This window comes from Hyperoodon ampullatus, assembly GCF_949752795.1.
Source record: "Hyperoodon ampullatus genome assembly, chromosome: 17".
Lineage (NCBI taxonomy): Eukaryota > Metazoa > Chordata > Mammalia > Artiodactyla > Ziphiidae > Hyperoodon > Hyperoodon ampullatus.
This window is the reverse complement of record NC_136930.1, coordinates 43,560,715-43,579,934: the sequence shown is the minus strand read 5'-3', so window position 1 is coordinate 43,579,934 and position 19,220 is coordinate 43,560,715. Positions and strand designations below refer to the sequence as shown.

The 19,220-nt window shown below is 44.2% G+C and overlaps 1 protein-coding gene across 1 annotated transcript in view; it reads left to right on the top strand.

Annotated features, from left to right (window-relative positions):
* Positions 1–19,220, top strand: part of SNX31 (sorting nexin 31) — a gene marked incomplete at both ends in the record, with an annotated part of 64,536 nt that overhangs the window by 29,714 nt on the left and 15,602 nt on the right. Inside the window, 5 exons of the mRNA XM_079722852.1 lie at positions 3,417–3,507; positions 4,471–4,558; positions 7,994–8,063; positions 13,183–13,275; positions 18,340–18,543. Of these exons, the coding sequence (XP_079578978.1) occupies positions 3,417–3,507; positions 4,471–4,558; positions 7,994–8,063; positions 13,183–13,275; positions 18,340–18,543 (546 nt within the window). The remainder of the gene's footprint in view (positions 1–3,416; positions 3,508–4,470; positions 4,559–7,993; positions 8,064–13,182; positions 13,276–18,339; positions 18,544–19,220) is intronic.

Here is a 19,220-nt window from a genome sequence, read left to right as displayed (position 1 = left end):
TTCCAATATTATCTGTTTTCTGTGAATTAGGCATTTACGGGAAATCAGCCTCTCGGTCCTTAAGTCTTGTCTTCCTGAGGCACACTTGTGGGGCTTTCCATCTTATATCCTCCGGTTCCATTTAGATTGAAATTCTTTCACAAATTCTAATCCTCCAGAGAAACATTCAAGGGAGAATAAGAAGTTATAAACAGGAGGAAGTCGGAAAGTTTCTAGGACCTTTCCAAGGATGGAAATTTCTTGTGCTAGGGTCCTGGTGTCTGCCACCTTCTGAGCCGATGACCGGAAGTGCTCCCTGCTGGGCTCCCAGCTCTTGAGCCTGCCTCTACCTGAGACTGTGGGACCTTCCTCCTGCATTATGGCTCCCCTTACCAGCCTGGAGATTTGAGCCCACATACGCCCTCCTGGTTGAGTCCCCAGATTAGGAAATACTCCTTCTCTAGATCTTGCTCTGCTCGAGAATGATTATTTTGCACCTTTCTTCCTACTCAAGTCACTACATACACCCTTTTCTTGGCTCCTGGATTGTGACCTGGTTGCACGGTATCAGCAGCCACCTGGTTGCTGAGGCCATCCATTGACAAGTTACCCTGGGTCCTCCTCCTTCACCCCCCAAATCCTACTGACACTACATCCCAAGTCTCTCTCCTCTTCATCCCCATGCCCCTAGCCGCTCCCAAACTAACCTCCCTGCTTCCAGTCTTGCTAATCTGTACGGATTTCTAGAATGATCTTTCTAGAAATTATCAAGGGCCCTTGATGCTTAACACTTGAGTGGATTTATACCAAGAGACCCCAAAACACAAAACACAGTTCCCTAAATTGCCCTCCCAGGACTTACAAAGTGGGAGATAGACACATAAAAGAAAGAGGAGAAGACAGTAATAGTGAGGGTAGGGACCACAAACTCAGGTACTCTGTGGCCAGGCAGGTAAGTCAGGGGTGCAGCTGTAGGATATAAGCTCATTTGGAAATGGTTGGGCCTACAGAGAACCGGAGAGTAGCTGCCCTGCCCAAGGACACCATTATTGATATGTTTTACACACACTGGGCTCGCTGGCCAAACTAGACATAACTGTAGCTGAAGATGGCTGCTGGTGGGAGTATGGGGTCTCCTATCTGCTGGGGTTAGGACAAGTCCCAGATTCAAATTACAGAGCTGCTACATGTGAGTTTGGGTAAGTTATTTAATTTTTTGAAATGATGTCTAAGTAATTATAGCAATAGCTCACGATCCATCAGCAGTGGTGAGTATGGCTCTTTATCATTATTGGTATGATGTTAGAGGGAGTGCTGAATAAGTATTAAGTAGGGCAGTAAGTCTAGGGCTCCACGGTGCCACTTGTTTTGTCCGGTTCCCCTTGGAACTGACAGCAGAAGTTGAATGAGGTACATTAACCTCAAAAAAATGTCCTTCCCCTCTTCCATCACATTGGCTCGTGAGAAATTCAAATCCATTAGCATGGACATCATTAGCAGTGGAGGTAAAATGAAGTAAAAGAGTTTCTGTATAAGGTAAAGCGAGCACTTGGCCAGGCACAGATGTGAATTCTCTTCCAGGGGCTGGGAAATTCTCTAGCTGACATAAAAATGTAACGTACTTTTTGTAGTTAAAAATTATTGTCCGTATCTTCTCAAGCATACTTGTCACCACGCTCACTTTGCTTCTCCAGCCATCCTGATGGGCTCTTTAGTTTCTTTTCTTTTTTCTTTTTTTTTTTTTTGCGGTACGCGGGCCTCTCACTGCCGCGGCCTCCCCCGCGGAGCACAAGCTCCGGATGCACAGGCCCAGCGGCCATGGCTCACGGACCCAGCTGCTCCGTGGCATGCGGGATCATCCCGCACCGGGGCACGAACCCGTATCCCCTGCATCGGCAGGCAGACTCCCAACCACTGCGCCACCAGGGAAGCCCCTGATGGGCTCTTTAAGGACCAGCAACAAACTAAAATCTCTTTTTTGCTTTCTATGCATTTGTGCTAATGTAGTTTTATTGGTGGTGTTTGTATTTTGAAGCATCATTAACATTTGCTAAGAAGGAAATACTATTGTGTCTCTTTTTGTGCTGCTTTCTCCTCCTCGAAAGGTGTCTGTATTTATGTCTTTATAAATTATAGAAAGTGTCTCCGTTCCCACTCCTCTATCTTCCTTGGCATGTAAGCTTGCTGTTTTCACTGAATGAGTCAGAGAAGAGAGAAATCTAATTTGAGTGGGCATGGGTTCATATTTACTCTAGGAGAAGACGACTTTGCAATGTGTTACCACTGGTGCACACTCAGCCCCACACACAGAGGTGCCCTGTGTTTTGGTTCAGGGTTTTGCTTTGTTTTGTTTTTTTGTTTTGCAAGGGCATGGGGAAGAGAGTAAGGTAGAAAGAAGGAGAATGGGGATAAACATTGAGTAAAAGTTGTGAAAAGTTCCCAGGCTCTTCTTTACTTCTATACTAGAACACCTACTTATACCATCCACCTAATCAGACTGTCTCCCAAGGTAATTTACAGACCTCGGACAAGAAAGTACCCCTTTCAGCCTGGTACAACTGCCACCTTGAGAACTTGGAGCCATGGTCAAGGGGTCAGCTCACGCACAGAGCCATACAGGTGGACCCCCGCGCAGAGGGTTGCAGAGGTGATCTAGCAAATTCAGACTAGGCATGCAAAGAAATCACCCAGGAACCCAGCCTTAAAGAGGGGGTGGGCTGGCCGAGTGGAGAGGAAAGAGCCTGTGGAAGCATGAATGTTCCTACTAAGGGAGGGTGAATGGATGTGAAATGTTTCGAGGTTACAGCCTCATGACCAGTTGGTAAAAACGAAAACACTGGTGTTGAAATGAAAGCTGTTTGAGGTAAAGGTCAAAGAGGAATATGAAATGAGGGCAGCCTGTGCCCGGGATCTGAGGTTTCACTGAGCAAAAGCCACATAAATTAGACTTGAGCATCACAGCAGACATCAGAGAGAAGCAGGCCTGGAGTGTCATAGGCGGACATTAGCCTGTATACTTTTATATGCCAGCCAGTGGTGGGGAACATCCCTTTTCCCAATATCTGGTAATCCAGCCCCCAGGGAAGGTACATTGGAGCGTGGGCCCCAGGGGCAGGTATTACAGAAGGGCTGATGATCCTGGAGAATGGCTACTGCCCTCCAGTGGACAATAGAGACCAAACCAATCTGGGAGACGAGTCCTTATCCCAGATGGGACAAACCAGTCTCAGCTGGGGCCAGTTCATGTCCATTGTTGGGGGGACTGATTTTTATTTTTTTCCCTGTAATTTTTAAAAATTTCTAAAATAAGTATATACCATTTTTAGATTCAGGAAAGATTTCTCTTAATACCCACTGGCCCCTTAAAGCTCTTTTTATTGATATTTACAGGTGGACACTCATAACTTTTCCCTCCTCTTTCTCATCTTTGGTTAAAGGTGGTATCACACAAAATTGGACTGTGTCAGGAGCTGCTGGGATACTTTGGACTATTTCTCATTCGGTCTTACAAAGAGGGCAAGCTGTCTGGTAAGGAGAGAAGGAAATGCAGGCAGCCTGAGATGGGGTGGGCAGGTGTGGGCAGGCACTCAGCCAGGAGATGCGGGGTTGCAGCTGAGGGGCCAGTCACCCCCCAGGGGAACGCCCCAGTGTGTGGTCTCTACTACGACTCTCGGCCCCTGAACCGGACATTTGGGGATGGGGGGCTGTGCCTTTGTTCAAGGTGAGCTGGGGGTGAGCAGCTCCAGAGGGGCAGCATGGTCAGGAACAAGACATCAGTTCTCTCCAGTAACCACACTTCCTCTTGTGCCTCCTGAGCCCCAGCGCTGCTGTCCGGTGCACCTTTATCCCTGCACGCTGGGGGCTGCTCTCCAGCCACGCCACAACCCCCTTGTGGATGGAGTGCTGGACTCCGGGCATCAGCAGATCCCATCAGACCTTGTTAAGGAATATCTCCTTGTTGAGGAATATTTGCTATGAAATGTGCATGATATAAATAAGTTCTTAGGTTCTTTAAAAAATATACATGCAGTGAGATAGTGACCAATGACATTGTTTCATATAGCTTTTGCTTTTCTCTACAGTGCATTTCTAGATATTACAATTATTTTTGTTGTGAGATGGTATCAGTTGTCTTCGAGTAGTTTACATATGTCCTCAGAAGCTGTGGGGAGGTGATTTGGAGATGGAAGTTAGCTTGGCCACCAGGAGCTGTGTGGTGTGCTGGTGAAGGCACTGGACCTCTCTGGACCCCAGTTTCTTCATCTGTATCACAGTGAAAATGTCCCCTACTCAAGCCATTGGTCTTTTATGAGAATCAAATGCTACTTATTTTTTAAATGAACTTCAGAAAGTTAAAAATTACATATAAATGCAAGACAGTATTAATTATTCTTCCAATAGTAATGCTCTATTTTATCATTTTAAAGCACTGCACTGTATGAAAACTATCTGTGCTGTTTCAACCAATAAGACTCTTTTCCCTTTCTCTAGTCATTAAAAAATTGGTGGACTTTGAGCTCCCTTATGTTAGCCTTCGCAGTTCTGAAGTGGAAAACTTCAAGCTTGGACTCAGGAAGTGGTGAGTAAGCATTTATTGTGACAGAAGGTATCTCAGGATATCTTAGCTTTGCAGATCAGAGTTTGTCAGATTCTCCCACATCCAGCTCACAGCCTGACAGCTCCAGGGAGCTCAGGAGCTTGGGGAAGGTCCAGGAAAGCAATGAGGAAGAGAAAGGAGCGAATGAACCAGAACATTTGTCCTAAAGAATGGGACGCTGAGGATGACTTTCACTGGTCTCAAGTTAAAAACTTGAGGGATATTATCATGAGGATGGCAGCCATGAAGTTAAGGCTGTGGGTAGGGGGATTGGGGATTGAAGCAGATAATGGTGAGGAATTATAGGTCGTGTGTTTGCTTTGGAATAGATGACTGATATTCCCTGAAGGCAAAGAGTGGACTCAGCCGATTCGCAGTGAATTTTATTTTATTTTTTGCCATGCCGCACAGCTTGCAGGATCCTAATTCCCCGACCAAGGATTGAACCTACCCGCCCTCGGTGGTGAAAATGCAGAGTCTAAACACTGGACCCCCAGGGAATTCCCCCACAGTGAATTTGAATTCTACGTATTTGGCTTATATTCCTAAAGGATTCCAACAATACATGCTTATTTACTAGAGCCAGACATATTTTCCTAGGTTGATAGGACACAATCTAGGAAAAAAATCTGCAGTATTTTTGCAGAAAATACTTTTATTTCTCGTAGAAAGAAGGGGTCCTCTGAAGAACAAACAAAATAACAATGGGGGGGCTACCCTGGTGGCGCAGTGGTTGAGGGTCCGCCTGCCGATGCAGGGGACGTGGGTTCGTGCCCCGGTCTGGGAGGATCCCACATGCCGCGGAGCGGCTGGGCCCGTGAGCCGTGGCCGCTGAGCCTGTGCGTCCGGAGCCTGTGCTCTGCAACGGGAGAGGCCACAACAGTGAGAGGCCTGCGTACTGCAAAAAAATAATAATAATAAAAATAACAATGGGGGAATGGGGGAATTAATCTGTAATTCCCAATGTTTATTACTGTGGCTGTATTGGATTGCTTCTTTGGCTCACTCTTGCCCAGCCCAGTTAATCTGTAATCTGAACACAGAAGTTTTTAAAGAAAGGCATTTTGACATCGAGGAATAGTAGATATCTTGACCTTGTGATGCCTTGCTAGAGCTCCAGGCTGTGGCTTTGAATTTCGGAAGAAGATTCCCAGCAAGGCTAGAAGTTCATATACTGCTATTCAAAAGTATTCTGAGAAATGGTCAAAACCTGTGGCATGGAGCCCTGAGAAGGGGAAAAGGATGCAGTTCTGTCTGAGAGTTTAGAGAGTAGTTATTCTTCTGGAAGCTGCCCATAATAACAGGTGGCTAAGCATAGTTGTTCCTGGGAGCTGAGTGTGTGAATCGCAGGGTTTAGCTGAACTTTAGTCATGTTATTCAAGCTCTCTAAGCCTCAGTTTCTTTATCTGTAAAATGGGAAATAATAATAATAGGGTCTATCTCATAGGATTATAGTGAGGGTTAAATGAAGTAATCCTATATGCTCAATAAATTTTGATCATGTTTATTATTGTTACATTGCTGATAATAATGATGATCATAGTAACCCCCCACCCAAATCCCTGGGGCTTAGACTGTTTTGTCCATGGGCTCTCCAGAGAACTCGAGATCAAAGAAGAGATGAGGATTCTGTCCCTCACCTCGAAGCTTGAATTGGAAATTGGGCTTTGCCTACGTCTTCATTAAATAGATAACTTCTGGATCATAAGTGCAAGACAAAATGTCTACCCGATCACCAGCCTGTATCTCAGATCCGGGCAGATTGCCTTTGCTCCTGGGGCTTGGGAGGAAAGGAGGTCCCACTTCAGCTGTTAGAGCTGAGGATGAGGTCCCTGGAAGGGGAGAGCCTGGAGAAAGGATCCCACAGGTGCCTGGCCCTCTGTCCAGAGTGAGGTCTTATTGGGTTGGAGCATGGAGGCTCACTTGACTAACACTAGCTGTGGGATTCCCAGCTGGTGAGGCCTCGCAGTGAGACCTAGTCAAGTTTTAGGGATTTTTCTCTGTCTGTGAATTCCCTGGTGCATCTCTCCAAAGATGCTGTAGTTCCTTCCAGACCAGAGGGTGCCTGCCCTGGCCTCGCAGGGCCCCAGTCTGGGGTGGGTTTGGGAGTTCTCCAACTCTGGTACAACAGTTGCTATTCTCTGCCACACAGGGCACCTGGGGAGAAGGGGTGAAGTAGCTACGTGGAATACAGGGAGGAATGCTTCAGTTTCTCCTCCCCAGCCCTTAGAATGAAGCTGATCTTCAAGCAACATTTTCATCCTTTTCCTGGTCTAGGCCGATCCCACTGTCTCCACCCCCTCCACTGCTGAGTGCCCTGATTCTGCTCACCTGCGCCTTCAGACTGGTGATAGACCAGCCCTGGCGCACCCTCTCTTGGTGGTTTCTGTCGGTTCTTAGCATGCCACTGGGCTCACACAGTACTTGTAAGTTCACTTGTAACATCCTGGCAATTCTAGAGCTGTTAGACAGACATGAGGCCCTGCTATTTGCAAGTCCCTTTGCCAAGGTCCAGAGGGGCAAGTCTGAATAGGACCCAGCACTGATCTAAGGGGTCTTCACACCTGGTGTCAAGATCAGCTTGATCAGAGCAGAAGTCAGGATAAACTCAGCGTGCTGAGGAAGCACGGGGGCGGCAGTTGGGGGGGTGGTGTTTGCTAACACAGACTTGAGGAGTAGGGACCAGGGGAGGGCACATGAGGATGAAGCTTGTGGGAGAGGCGGGTAAGGCCGGGAAGGAGGCTGCTGAGGCGAGTGGTCTTCGGGGTGGAGGGAGAGAAGAGAAAACAGGGGCGGAATGTAGAGTGTGGGGGACGGGAGAGAGGCCAGAGATGGAACTGGAAATGACATTGGGGTCTTGGGAGCAACCAGGATAAATGCTCTAACTCCTGGGACTATGAGGGTCTGAAAAGTTACTTGGGGAAGACCACTCCAGTTAGAATGTGGAGTGTGGGACTGAGGGAACACAACCAAGGCAGAAAGTCTGGTGAGGAGCCCACCGGAGCAGCTCAGGCAAGAGATGACGTGGCCTGGGTACCGGGCAGTGATACAGATGTGGGTACAGGGCAGATCGTTATGCCAGGAATTGCGGGGTGGGGGGGAGAGGGCGTGAAGACTTGGTGGCCAAGAGGGGTGCTGGGTGTGAACAGTGATGTGCACCATTCCCTTCAAGCTTTTTTTTTTTTTTTTTTGCATTTCTATTCTCAGAGCCCACCAGGTAAGCTTACAATATAAGGACAATAGGAAATAGAAGAGATGGAAGGACAGTTGAAGACTAGGCAAGCAGAGGGTTGTGGCTTTGCTAGAAGAGGGGGCCTTGGTTCAAGACGTCGAGGACCACCACTTCAGAGAGCATGTACTCCCAGGTGTGTCCATTAGCCGTGTCATGAATTAACTGAACGCTCCTGAATCATGCAGGTACCTGGACCCATCCCTCGACGCCAGGCTGATGGACTGCAGAGCAGCTGTAGATTTGATCTACATGCAGGTGAGGCGAACCAAGAGCTATCAGAACACCAGATACTATAGGCCTTTTGAGTTTGAAACCATTACAGAACACGCGTGGCAGTTCAGAATTCTACCTCCATACCTAGAAGAGGCAAATTCATATAAACAGAAAGTAGAATAGAGGTTACACGGGGCTGGGAGAAGGGGAGGCGTTATTGTTTAATGGGTATAGAATTTTTGCTAGGGATGATGAAAAAGTTTTAGGTATAGAGAGTGGTGATGGTTACACAGCACTGTCAGTGTTTTTAGTGCCACTGAATTGTATACCTATAGATGGTTAGAATGATAAATGTTATGTATATTTTAACCACAGTAACTAAATAAATAGAATATAAATAGATAAATAGATAATTTTTTTTTTTTTTTTTTTTTTTTTTTTTTTTTTTTTTGCGTTACGCGGGCCTCTCACCACTGTGGCCTCTCCCGTTGCGGAGCACAGGCTCCGGACGCGCAGGCCCAGCGGCCATGGCTCACGGGCCCAGCCGCTCCGCGGCACATGGGATCCTCCCAGACCAGGGCACGAACCCGTGTCCCCTGCATCAGCAGGCGGACCCCCAACCACTGCGCCACCAGGGAAGCCCAATAGATAAATATTTTTAAAGAAGTAGAGTTTAGAGGGAAAAGAATTCTCCCCCATTCTAACAATCTCTCCAAATTGGCAGCTGATACTCCATCACCTAGGCTAATTTACATGAGCCCGGAAAGGATATCCCTGCTAATTTAAAGTCACGCATGGTCCCTAAATCTCGCTTTAGCATAATCTTCTTTTTCCCTAAACCAACAAGTAGCATACCTGCCCCCGGGGCCAGCCTCATGGGCAAGTGGCCTGTGGGGCTGCACTGCCCCTGCCCTCCGAGCTCAGACGGCCCCAGGCTTGTTGAATGCTCTGCTGTCCCATCTTGAAATTCTTAATTTTTTAACAAGGGACCCTGCATTTTCGTTTCGTATTAGGCCCTGCAAATTATGTAGCTGGTCCTGCCGTACCCCTGCCCCTCCGTCTCCAGAAAAGTAAATTTAGTGTTTGGCCTCCTTTCCTTGCCCGACTTAATGTGATGAAGGCTCTGCTCAGCCGTGGTCAGCAGAGGCTGCCTCTGTGATGCACCACTGGTTACCCCCATCTCAGCTCCTGCCTGCTTCCCCAGCTCCCCACCACTCTTCACCCTCAGGAGGCAGCATCTTCGGAGGCCTGATCCTTTCCCAGGCCTGGCTTGCCAGTTGTGGGAGGGAGGTTTGGAAACTTCTTTTAAGGTGTTCCATGAGGTTATCCCTCAGTTTGTTCTCAAGCAGCAGAATGGTGGGTCGAATTCCTGGCCTGTTCAAACCCTCCCACGGTTTTCTATTCCCTCAGACTAAACCCCACATCCTGACGTACTTGCTTTATCTTCTCCTTAGCATTTCCACCATTTCACTATATATAACATTTTTGTTTACTGTCTCTGTCCCTACTAGAATGATTTCTCCATGAGATTGGGAATTTGTTTTGTTCACTGCTGTATCTCCAGAGACTAGAACTATTCCCAGCATGACCTTAGCATTAAGCCTCCTGGGGGGCCCCTCATAGTACTAACTGTTTTAAATGCATTGTTTCATTTAAGCTTCATAATAATTCTGTCAGGCAGTTGGTACTATCTGCATTTTTAAGAAAAAGAAAAAATAACGTTTGCTGACAAAGGATTGAGTAGGCTTAGAGGTGGAGGATTTAGAAAAGGGATTTAACACATTTGCAGGTGGCTTTTATGTAGTGCGGTTCTAAGCTGCTGTACTCTGTGGCTCTTCATAAACTAAGTAGGTAAAATTGAAGAGAGAGGAGAAGTGTCGGGTCAGACATTACTTTTAATGAGCTTTGCAAGGGGACAAGGAAACATTGATAGAACCTCCTGCAGTACTTTGGTTGTAGCAAAAAAGTGAAAGGGTGGATTTTGATGCTTTGGTTTACGAAAGAGCATAGAAGAGGAAAAGCACATACTTCTGGTTTTGTTTTAAGCAATTACATTGCTTTAATTGGATTATTTTAAGCAAGTCTTCATTTTGGAGTCGTTTGTTATGCAGCAATAGCTAACTGATACATAGCTGTTCATACTGTTTTCCCTTTAGTTGGATTAGGTGTGTTGTTGACATATGTGTTGAGTCTAATTGTCATTTAAACTTCATAGAGTATGATTCTGCATGGAATGGGAGTTATTGCTTACACAGAGAGGCAAAGAGTGGGTGGCAGGGTTTCCTTTTATACTGGAAAAGCAAATGTTCATCTTTGAAGAAATGACCGCAGTTCCATGTTTCACATTTTCTCTCAAAGCAACAACCAGGTGCTTTATGTTCCCAGAGAGAGGAAACTGCTCCATTTTATACTAAGATTAAGCAAAAGGACTGCCTAGCACAGGCTGAGCAGTGCTGCTGAATGTGAGAGAATTTGCCACATGCCTCAGAAGAAATGAAAGCAATTACCAGCTGGGAGAGACTGGCATGAGCAGTTCATGCACTGCACAGGACTGCCACCTGGCACTGTGTTATAATTCAATTGGCTGTGTTTTTTCTTAGTGTCACACAAGACCATCATATTGAAAAACCAATGGAATCATCAGTTTGACAAAATAGAGCATCATTTGTGTATATATCTCCCCCACTAGACCACCAACTCCACACAGGGACCTTGGCTTTTTCAGCACAGGGCAGAGAACCTGGGTGTATGACTGAACAGAGCAGACCCCAGCAGCCAGAATGTCACAGGACTCACAACCTTAATACACATTTCTCCTTAGGTGATTTTTTAAGAGACCAAGGCCATCTAGTAAATGATTTCCACGAAACTCTTCTAAATTCTAAGAAGGCAAATCAAAATATCACTTATTAAATAGTTAATGTTCACTATGGTATTTTTTATGCCTAGGATATAGTTTTGAGCTCGTTTCATATCCCACTTTGATCCATGTATAACCATGTTCAGTGTACTTACACCCCTGTTACATGAGCTGGAACATAATTTACCATTTTAAATGTTTACTGAGGCTCTGCGCCACTGTATTCTTGCTGTTATGATACATTATTAGTGTCTGTTTTTTTTGCCAGCACATCCTTCATTGAGAATGCATCACCTAATTCTAATATTGTTTCTGTGGCATGGTTTCCAGGGATACAGAGTAGTGAGAATTAGGAACTGCTAGCATCATAATATGATATTTACCTATCTTCATTAAGGAGTTGTAAACCAGAGAGATATCGATGGTGTCTCCTCGTCTTATAGCTGGGGGAAAGATGGCTTCATGGAAAGCACACTGAATTGTAGTTTCAAAAATGCATTCTAGGGCTTCCCTGGTGGTGCAGTGGTTGAGAGTCCGCCTGCCGATGCAGGAGACGCGGGTTTGTGCCCCGGTCCGGGAAGATCCCACATGCCGCGGAGCGGCTGGGCCCGTGAGCCATGGCCGCTGAGCCTGCGCGTCCGGAGCCTGTGCTCCACAACGGGAGAGGCCACAACAGTGAGAGGCCCACGTACCGGAAAAAAAAAAAAAAATCAGGATCTACTACTATGCCCTTATTTTGTAACTTGACATTTTTTCATGTATCAGTGCATCACAGACTTTCCTCATGTTGTTAAATATTCTATATAGTTTTAAATGATAGCATAAGCTATTATTTGGTTGTACCTAAACTCAATCACCTATTTTTGGGCATTTCATAATAGTACCTATTTCATAGGGTGGATGTGAGGGTTGACTTTTTTCTTTATGCGGGGGGGCGAGGGGTAGGGGAGCGCTAAAATAATAGAAATTTATTCTCTCACAGTTCCATAGGCCAGAAGTCTGAAATCAAGGTGCTGGCAGGACCATGTTCCCTCTCAGGGTGCTAAAGAATTTTCTGTTCCTTGCCTCTTCCATCTTCTGGTGGCTCTGAGCATTCCTTGGCTGGAATACTACTCAGCCATGAAAAAGATGAAATCCTGCTCTTTGTGACAACATGGATGGACATGTTGTATTTCACTCAGTATTTTGCTGAGTGAAATAAAGTCAGATGGAGAAAGACAAATGCCATATGATTTCACTGAAATATAAATTAAATAATCAATAAATAATATGATAAAATAAATGAACAAACCAAACCAAACAAAAACAAATGCATAGATACCAAGAACAAATTAGTAGTTACCAGAGGGGGAGGGGCTGGGATTGACTTTTGTTTTAGAACAATTAAAACATTGCCTGACACATAGTAAGCACTATACATGTGTTTGCCACTATTAATAGTTGGAAAATTTTCAGTATTACAAACAATAGTATTAATAGCGTTATCAGTATATTTTCCCCACGTCTATGTTTATCATGCCTATAGGTGGTTTTAGATTTATATGCCAAGTCACCTCCATAAAATTTTACTAGTTTAAATTGCATCAGATCTATATGAAACTTCCTGTTTCTCCAAACCCTTGCTGACTCTGAATATTATATATATTTTTTGTCTTTGCCAATTTGAGAAGCAAACAGATTCTTTGACTACTAGTGAGGTTCAATCTATATTTGTCATTTGGAATTCCTTTTTATTAATTGCTGATACAAATCCTTTGTCCATTTTCCTATTAGGGATGTTTACATTTTTACTGTTGGTTTACGTAAATAAGATCAACTCTTTGCCACATATGATGCAGTCATTTCCCCTGGTTTGCCATTTGCTTCTTAGTTTTGTTCCTGGTGGTTTTATATACAGAAGTTTTTATATTTTTATGTAATTATACATTCATTTATATGACATTTTATCTTTGTTTCTTAGAAAGGTATTTCCTATCACAAGATCAGATAAAAATACCTTTTATTTCCTTCTGGTTCTTTTATGGTTTTTACGTTCGAATCTTTAACCTATCTGTGTTTATTTGGGTGGTGTGGGGAAAGAGCTAATTTTATTTTCTTTCCTAAGTGCTATCAGTTGTCCCCAAACCACTGAGAAATTGCTTCCCATATCCAACTAATTTAAAAAGTAACCTTTATAACATGCTAAATCTTATATGTGTCCACTTGGGTCTGTTTTTATAGCCTTTCATACACGAGTCTGTTTTTGTCAGATTAATTCATTTCTGTTAATTTTGCTAATTTTACAACTTATATTGTTTTAAGGCAATACAGGACATTGAAAAAGAATGGGCCAAACCCACAGAGGTGCAGAGGCAGAAATTAGAGGCTCTCCAGAAAGAAGACAACCAAACTAAGGTGAATGAAATATTGCACCAAGAGAAATCTCTTGGAAGGGAGTTAAAGAAACAGACTGGAATTGAGCTGTTTCTGTAATTTATAAACCCATGAAGCACTAAAAATGGGGCCTTTTTAAAGATGAGAATACCTTCATCGATTTTTCTTTTCATAAAATTAATAAAGGCTTATTGTTTAAAGATTCTAAAAAATACAGACAATATATTGTGAGTCCTTTGCCAGGTTAATTAATATAGACCTTTAACATCATTTTTAGTGACACAGAGTATTCCATTTTATAGTTATGTTATAATTTAGCTAACCAATTTCCTATTATCGGAAGTCAGGTTGTTTCCAGGATTTGCTGCTACAAATCATGTTGGCAGTGAGCACCACGAGGCCCAGGACTGAGTCTAATTTATACATACTCTGTGTGTTCCCAACACCTGGTATGGTTCCTGGCTGAAAGTCCCTGAATACAGCAGCCAACATCCTCTGTCTTTGAATACATGTTCTATTATTCTTTAGGATATATTTCTAAATGTCCATTTTAAAAACTTCCATAAATATGGTACCAACTCACATTCCCCCAAGCAGTGTATATGAGTCTGACAAGTCATATTTTAACAGAAGAAATGGCCTTTGCTTCATTGTGTTGTCTCTTTTTTTTATCCTTTATACTTAACCAGTGTTCACCACCAAAGCACTGATTTTGAGGAAAATGCCAACAAATTTAGAGGACTCATTTATACTTAGGTTGATATAGAAAGTAATTCTTCAAAGTCTACCATGAGAATTTTATTGATGAGCTGCAAAAAAAGAGAAAAAGCATATACTGCCATGATTTAGTATTTCCCCCCTTAGTATTCCACCACAGCTTTGTCTGAGAAATTTTGAAGTTCAGTTTCTCTGTGTATTTGTAAATTTTTATAATTACAGCTTCTATTTTGATGGACAGCATATTGCTACTACTTTGGATACAGTTACCAATTCTAAGGACATTTCTGCTCTATAAACTTCTTAATTTAGTAAGAATGCCGTTTTTAACCATGCTGCTTTGCTCTACCAAAATTTGTATCTGTATTTTTGCCACAAAACAAATTTTCTTTTCTTTTATTAAAAAATGTTTTATTTATTTATTTATTTGGCTGCGTTGGGTCTTCATTGCTGTGCGTGGGCTTTCTTCTAGTTGCGGTGAGTGGGGCCTGCTCTTCCTTGCAGTGCGCAGGCTTCTCATTGCGGTGGCTTCTCGTTGCAGAGCACGGGCTCTGCTGCGGGCTTCAGTAGTTGTGGCTCGCGGGCTCTAGAGCGCAGGCTCAGTAGTTGTCGCACACGGGCTTAATTGCTCCATGGCATGTGGGATCTTCCCGGACCAGGGCTCGAACCCGTGTCCCCTGCATTGGCAGGCGGATTCTTAACCACCGCACCACCAGGGAAGCCCTAAATTTTATTTTCTATGTTGAATGTTTTACCTGATTTTATCATAATATTTTGATAGTGGTCTTTTAAAAACCTCACTTTGAGTGTATGAATTTAGTCCTCTAAATTTTCTTTGCATTTTGTTCAATATCAATGCTTTAGTGGTTGGCCAAATATAAAGAATAAAATAAGATAACACAATGAAGCAGAGGCCATTTCTTTTGTTAAAATATGTCTTGTTTGTCAGACTCGTCTATACTGCTTTGGGACAGGGTATGTGTGGGGTTTTTTTTCATTTGAAAAGATATTGAACCATTATTCAAGTTAACAAATGATTTTCTCTTGAAGCATCTGAGAATACTGCTATAAAACCAGCATTATTTAAGTGTTTGTGAAGTTCTACTAATGGAGTGAACACATTAACAACTATTGCTTAATTTTATGCACATGTACAAGAAAACTTGGAATTGAAAATGAGTGAGATTAATCTAAAGGAGCAGTCATTTGATCTAAACCAGAGAGAGGCTAACTGTGGCCCATGGGCCACTGTTTGTGTAAATGAAGTCCACGGGCACACAGCCACGCTCATTCATGCATGTATCGTCAAAGGCTGCCTTTGTGCTAGAGTGGAAGAAGTTAGTAACTGCGATAGAGATCATGTGCCCACACAACTGAAAATATTTGCTACGTGGCTCTGCAGAAAAGTTTGCCAGGGCTTCCCTGGTGGCACAGTGGTTAAGAATCCACCTGCCAATGCTGGAGACACGGGTTCAAGCCCTGGTCCGAGAAGATCCAGCATGCCGTGGAACAACTAAACCCTGCGCCACAACTACTGAGCCTGAGCTCTAGAGCCTGTGAGCCACAACTACTGAGCCCACGTGCCACAGCTACTGAAGCCCGGGCACCTAGAGCCTGTGCTCCACAATAAGAGAAGCCACCGCAATGAGAAGCCAGCACCACAATGAAGAGCAGCCCCCGCTCGCCACAACTAGAGAAAGCCCATGCGCAGCAATGAACACCCCACGCAGCCAAAAATAAATAAATAAATAAATTTATTTTTTTTTTAAAGTTTGCCAAACCCTGATCTAAATGAAAATACATAACCATACCTTCGGCAGTTACACATGTTAAATTATCTTTTTCAGGCACTTTTTTTTTTTTTTTTTTTTTTTTAGGCCACGCCATGCAGCATGCGGGGTCTTAGTCCCAGACCAGGGATCAAACCCGTGCCCTCTGCACTGGGAGCACAGAGTCTTAACCACTGGACCACCAGGGAAGTCCCTTTAAAGTACTTCTTAAAAGAACTAATTTTCAGGAATTCCCTGGCAGTCCAGTGGGTAGGACTCTATGCTTCCACTGCCGTGGCCCATGTTCAACCCCTGGTTGGGGAACTAAGATCCTGCAAGCTGTGTGCCACAGCCAAAAACAAAAACGGAACTAATTTTCAAATAGATAATCCTTTTAGATTTCTGTCCTCTGGTTTTCACACAGTCAGTAATATCAGTGTACCTCCTTTGAATGGCAAATGCCAGCCAGCATTTTGAGCAAAATACTTATTCATCAACAACTTTCTTTAGAAATGGAGCTTAACTTTTTTTTTTTTTTTTTTTTTTTTTTTTTGCGGTACGTGGGCCTCTCACTGTTGTGGCCTCTCCCGTTGCGGAGCACAGACTCCGGACACCCAGGCTCAGTGGCCATGGCTCACAGGCCCAGCTGCTCCGCAGCATGTGGGATCTTCCCGGACCAGGGCACGAACCTGTGTCCCCTGTATCGGCAGGTAGACTCTCAACCACTGCGCCACCAGGGAAACCCTGGAGCTTAACTTTTAATTAAACAAATACTTTCATCTCTTTTAGAGCATTGCAGCCAAGAGTTTATTACAAATTTTTTAAGTGTTACCAAAGAATAAACTAAATGAAATTTATTTTAATTTAAATTAATTAAATTAAAGATTTATACCATATAATAAAAAAGAACTTTTGTAGTAAAAACCATGAAACTATTCTGAATGCTCTGTGGCAAGATTGCTCAGCCCCGGTCCCCACACACACAGGTAGGTAGCATCTACTTACAACCTGTCATTTCTGTTGTTGCCCACTGACCCAAAGGGAGGCCCGGCAGCTTAACGCATCTCCTAAGCTGAATGCATGCACTGCAGCACAGTGAGCTGGTCCAACATGTGGCCGGGAGGGACAGTAGCCTGGAATCCTCTGCCACCTAGTAGCAAGAGTCAGCTGTCCCTCACCGCATATGTCTCAGCAGGTTTCCCTTTATCAGAGAGTGCTCACGTGGTCCTTGAAAGGGAGGTGTAAGTTACCTTGCTTCAGGGAAGGATTGGGAGAGAGCCAGGTTGTCACTGGGTGGTCCTTCTGACTTAACCATGTGGTAAAGTGAGAACTACCTTCTCTGAACACACGTCTCCCACCCCATCAGGCAGGACCATGGTGAGGCTGGAAGAACAAGGTGGAGGTCACTAAACTGATATCAGGTTATTTGTGGGGTTTTTTGTTTTTTTTTTTTTACATCTTTATTGGAGTATAACTGCTTTACAATGGTGTGTTAGTTTCTGCTTTATAACAAAGTGAATCAATTATACATATACATATGTTCCCATATCTCTTCCCTCTTGCATCTCCCTCCCTCCCACCCTCCCTATCCCACCCCTCCAGGCGGTCACAAAGCACCGAACTGATCTCCCTGTGCTATGCGGCTGCTTCCCACTAGCTATCTGTTTTACGTTTGGTAGTGTATATATGTCCATGCCTCTCTCTCGCTTTGTCCCAGCTTACCCTTCCCCCTCCCCATATCCTCAAGTCCGTTCTCTAGTAGGTCTGTGTCTTTATTCCTGTCTTACCCCTAGGTTCTTCATGACATTTTTTTTTCTTAAATTCCATATATATGTGTTAGCATACGGTATTTGTCTTTCTCTTTCAGGTTATTTGAATGCAGTCATTAAAAATCACTTAAAAAAAAAAAAGTCCTCAGTAGACATTAACAAGACAGGATGCCAGGAACACAGGTGTGAAATGCAGCTATCCTCTGTTCTGGAGTAACATCAGAAGCAGAGGGAAAATCTAAACCTTAAGCATCACTAACATTAAACATTCCCTTGGCACCTTTGGGCTGTGGAGCTCAACCTAGAGAGAAGACTCACTCTTGCCCTCATTTCGTTGCCATTTCCAAAAACTCTGTCTCTGACAATTAATGCCACCAGCATATAAAACAGCCTGTAAAAATGAACTACTTTCCTCCTATACTGATCTCAGCTTAGTTTTTTAAAACACAGCATTTTAAATATACACTTTTTGTTTATTTTGCTGCTATAATCTGCTGAGATAGAATCCTAACTCTTCATTCGATTTCCTTCTACCCTTTTCTTCCTTCTTCATTCACACATCGAATATTTTTACTTCCATGATGTCTGAGCACTGTAACAGGAGCCGGGACACAATGGTCAACGAGGCAGGACACACCATGAACGTGGACAGCCTTTATTGTCAGCACAAGGGGCATTGTCTTCATGTGTATCGTCCAGAAGATAAAGGTGCTTTCACTGTGACTCCATTCCATGTGTTGCATTAGAATGGTAGTAGCTTCTGACATGAGATTTTCATCTGCTTCAAGCAGTCTTTTGCTTCCTCCATCCCCCACCCCACTTTGGAGCAGTTTTTGGAGCTATCCCAAGAGGTGTGGCACTATGGATACATACAGCTGGATCCCTGTACCTGTGACTACCCAGAACCCGGCTGTGGGACCGTTCTTTCTGTTGGCAATAATGAGATCAGCTGCTGCATAACCCTGCCTGATAACCAGACCCAGGATGTCATTTTCCAGATGAACAGAGTGAAGTGCTGGCAGGTCACTTTCCTTGTGAGTATCTTGGCAGCTTGCCTTACCCATGATTTAAAGCCTCCACCCATGATTTTAAAATCCTAGTGTTCTTGGATGACAGCAGTTGTATTGGGGAGACAGATTTGCCATTCGAATCAGTACCTTGAGTGGACTGGCATCTAAGCCACAGTACACATCACCTAGTGGTAAAAACCTGTCTATTATCTGGTACAAGTTCCCCACCCTTGCTGTAGAGACAACCATCTTCCCACCTTCCACCTTCAGGCTTCTTTACTGCTTGAAGGGTGTTTAAAGTAATAACAACGAGTAGCAATAACAGCTACCATTTATTGAGCGCTCAATACGTTCTCAGTACCGACAAGATCTCTGTGCTTGGAAACTGAACGCTGCCCATCAGAGCTATTTTTAAGGATCCCTGTCATCGTACCTACATTGCCATCTCCTCCCAAGAGAAACCCTTCTGATCAGACTTATTGAGTACCTACTTTGTACCAGGTGCTGTGCTGGGCAATGCCACATCTGCTATTTAATTAAGTTCTTAAAAATAACCCAGTGAGGGCTTCCCTGGTGGCGCAGTGGTTGAGAGTCTGCCTGCCGATGCAGGGGACACGGGTTCGTGCCCCGGTCTGGGAAGATCCCACATGCCGCGGAGCGGCTGGGCCTGTGAGCCATGGCCGCTGAGCCTGCGCGTCCGG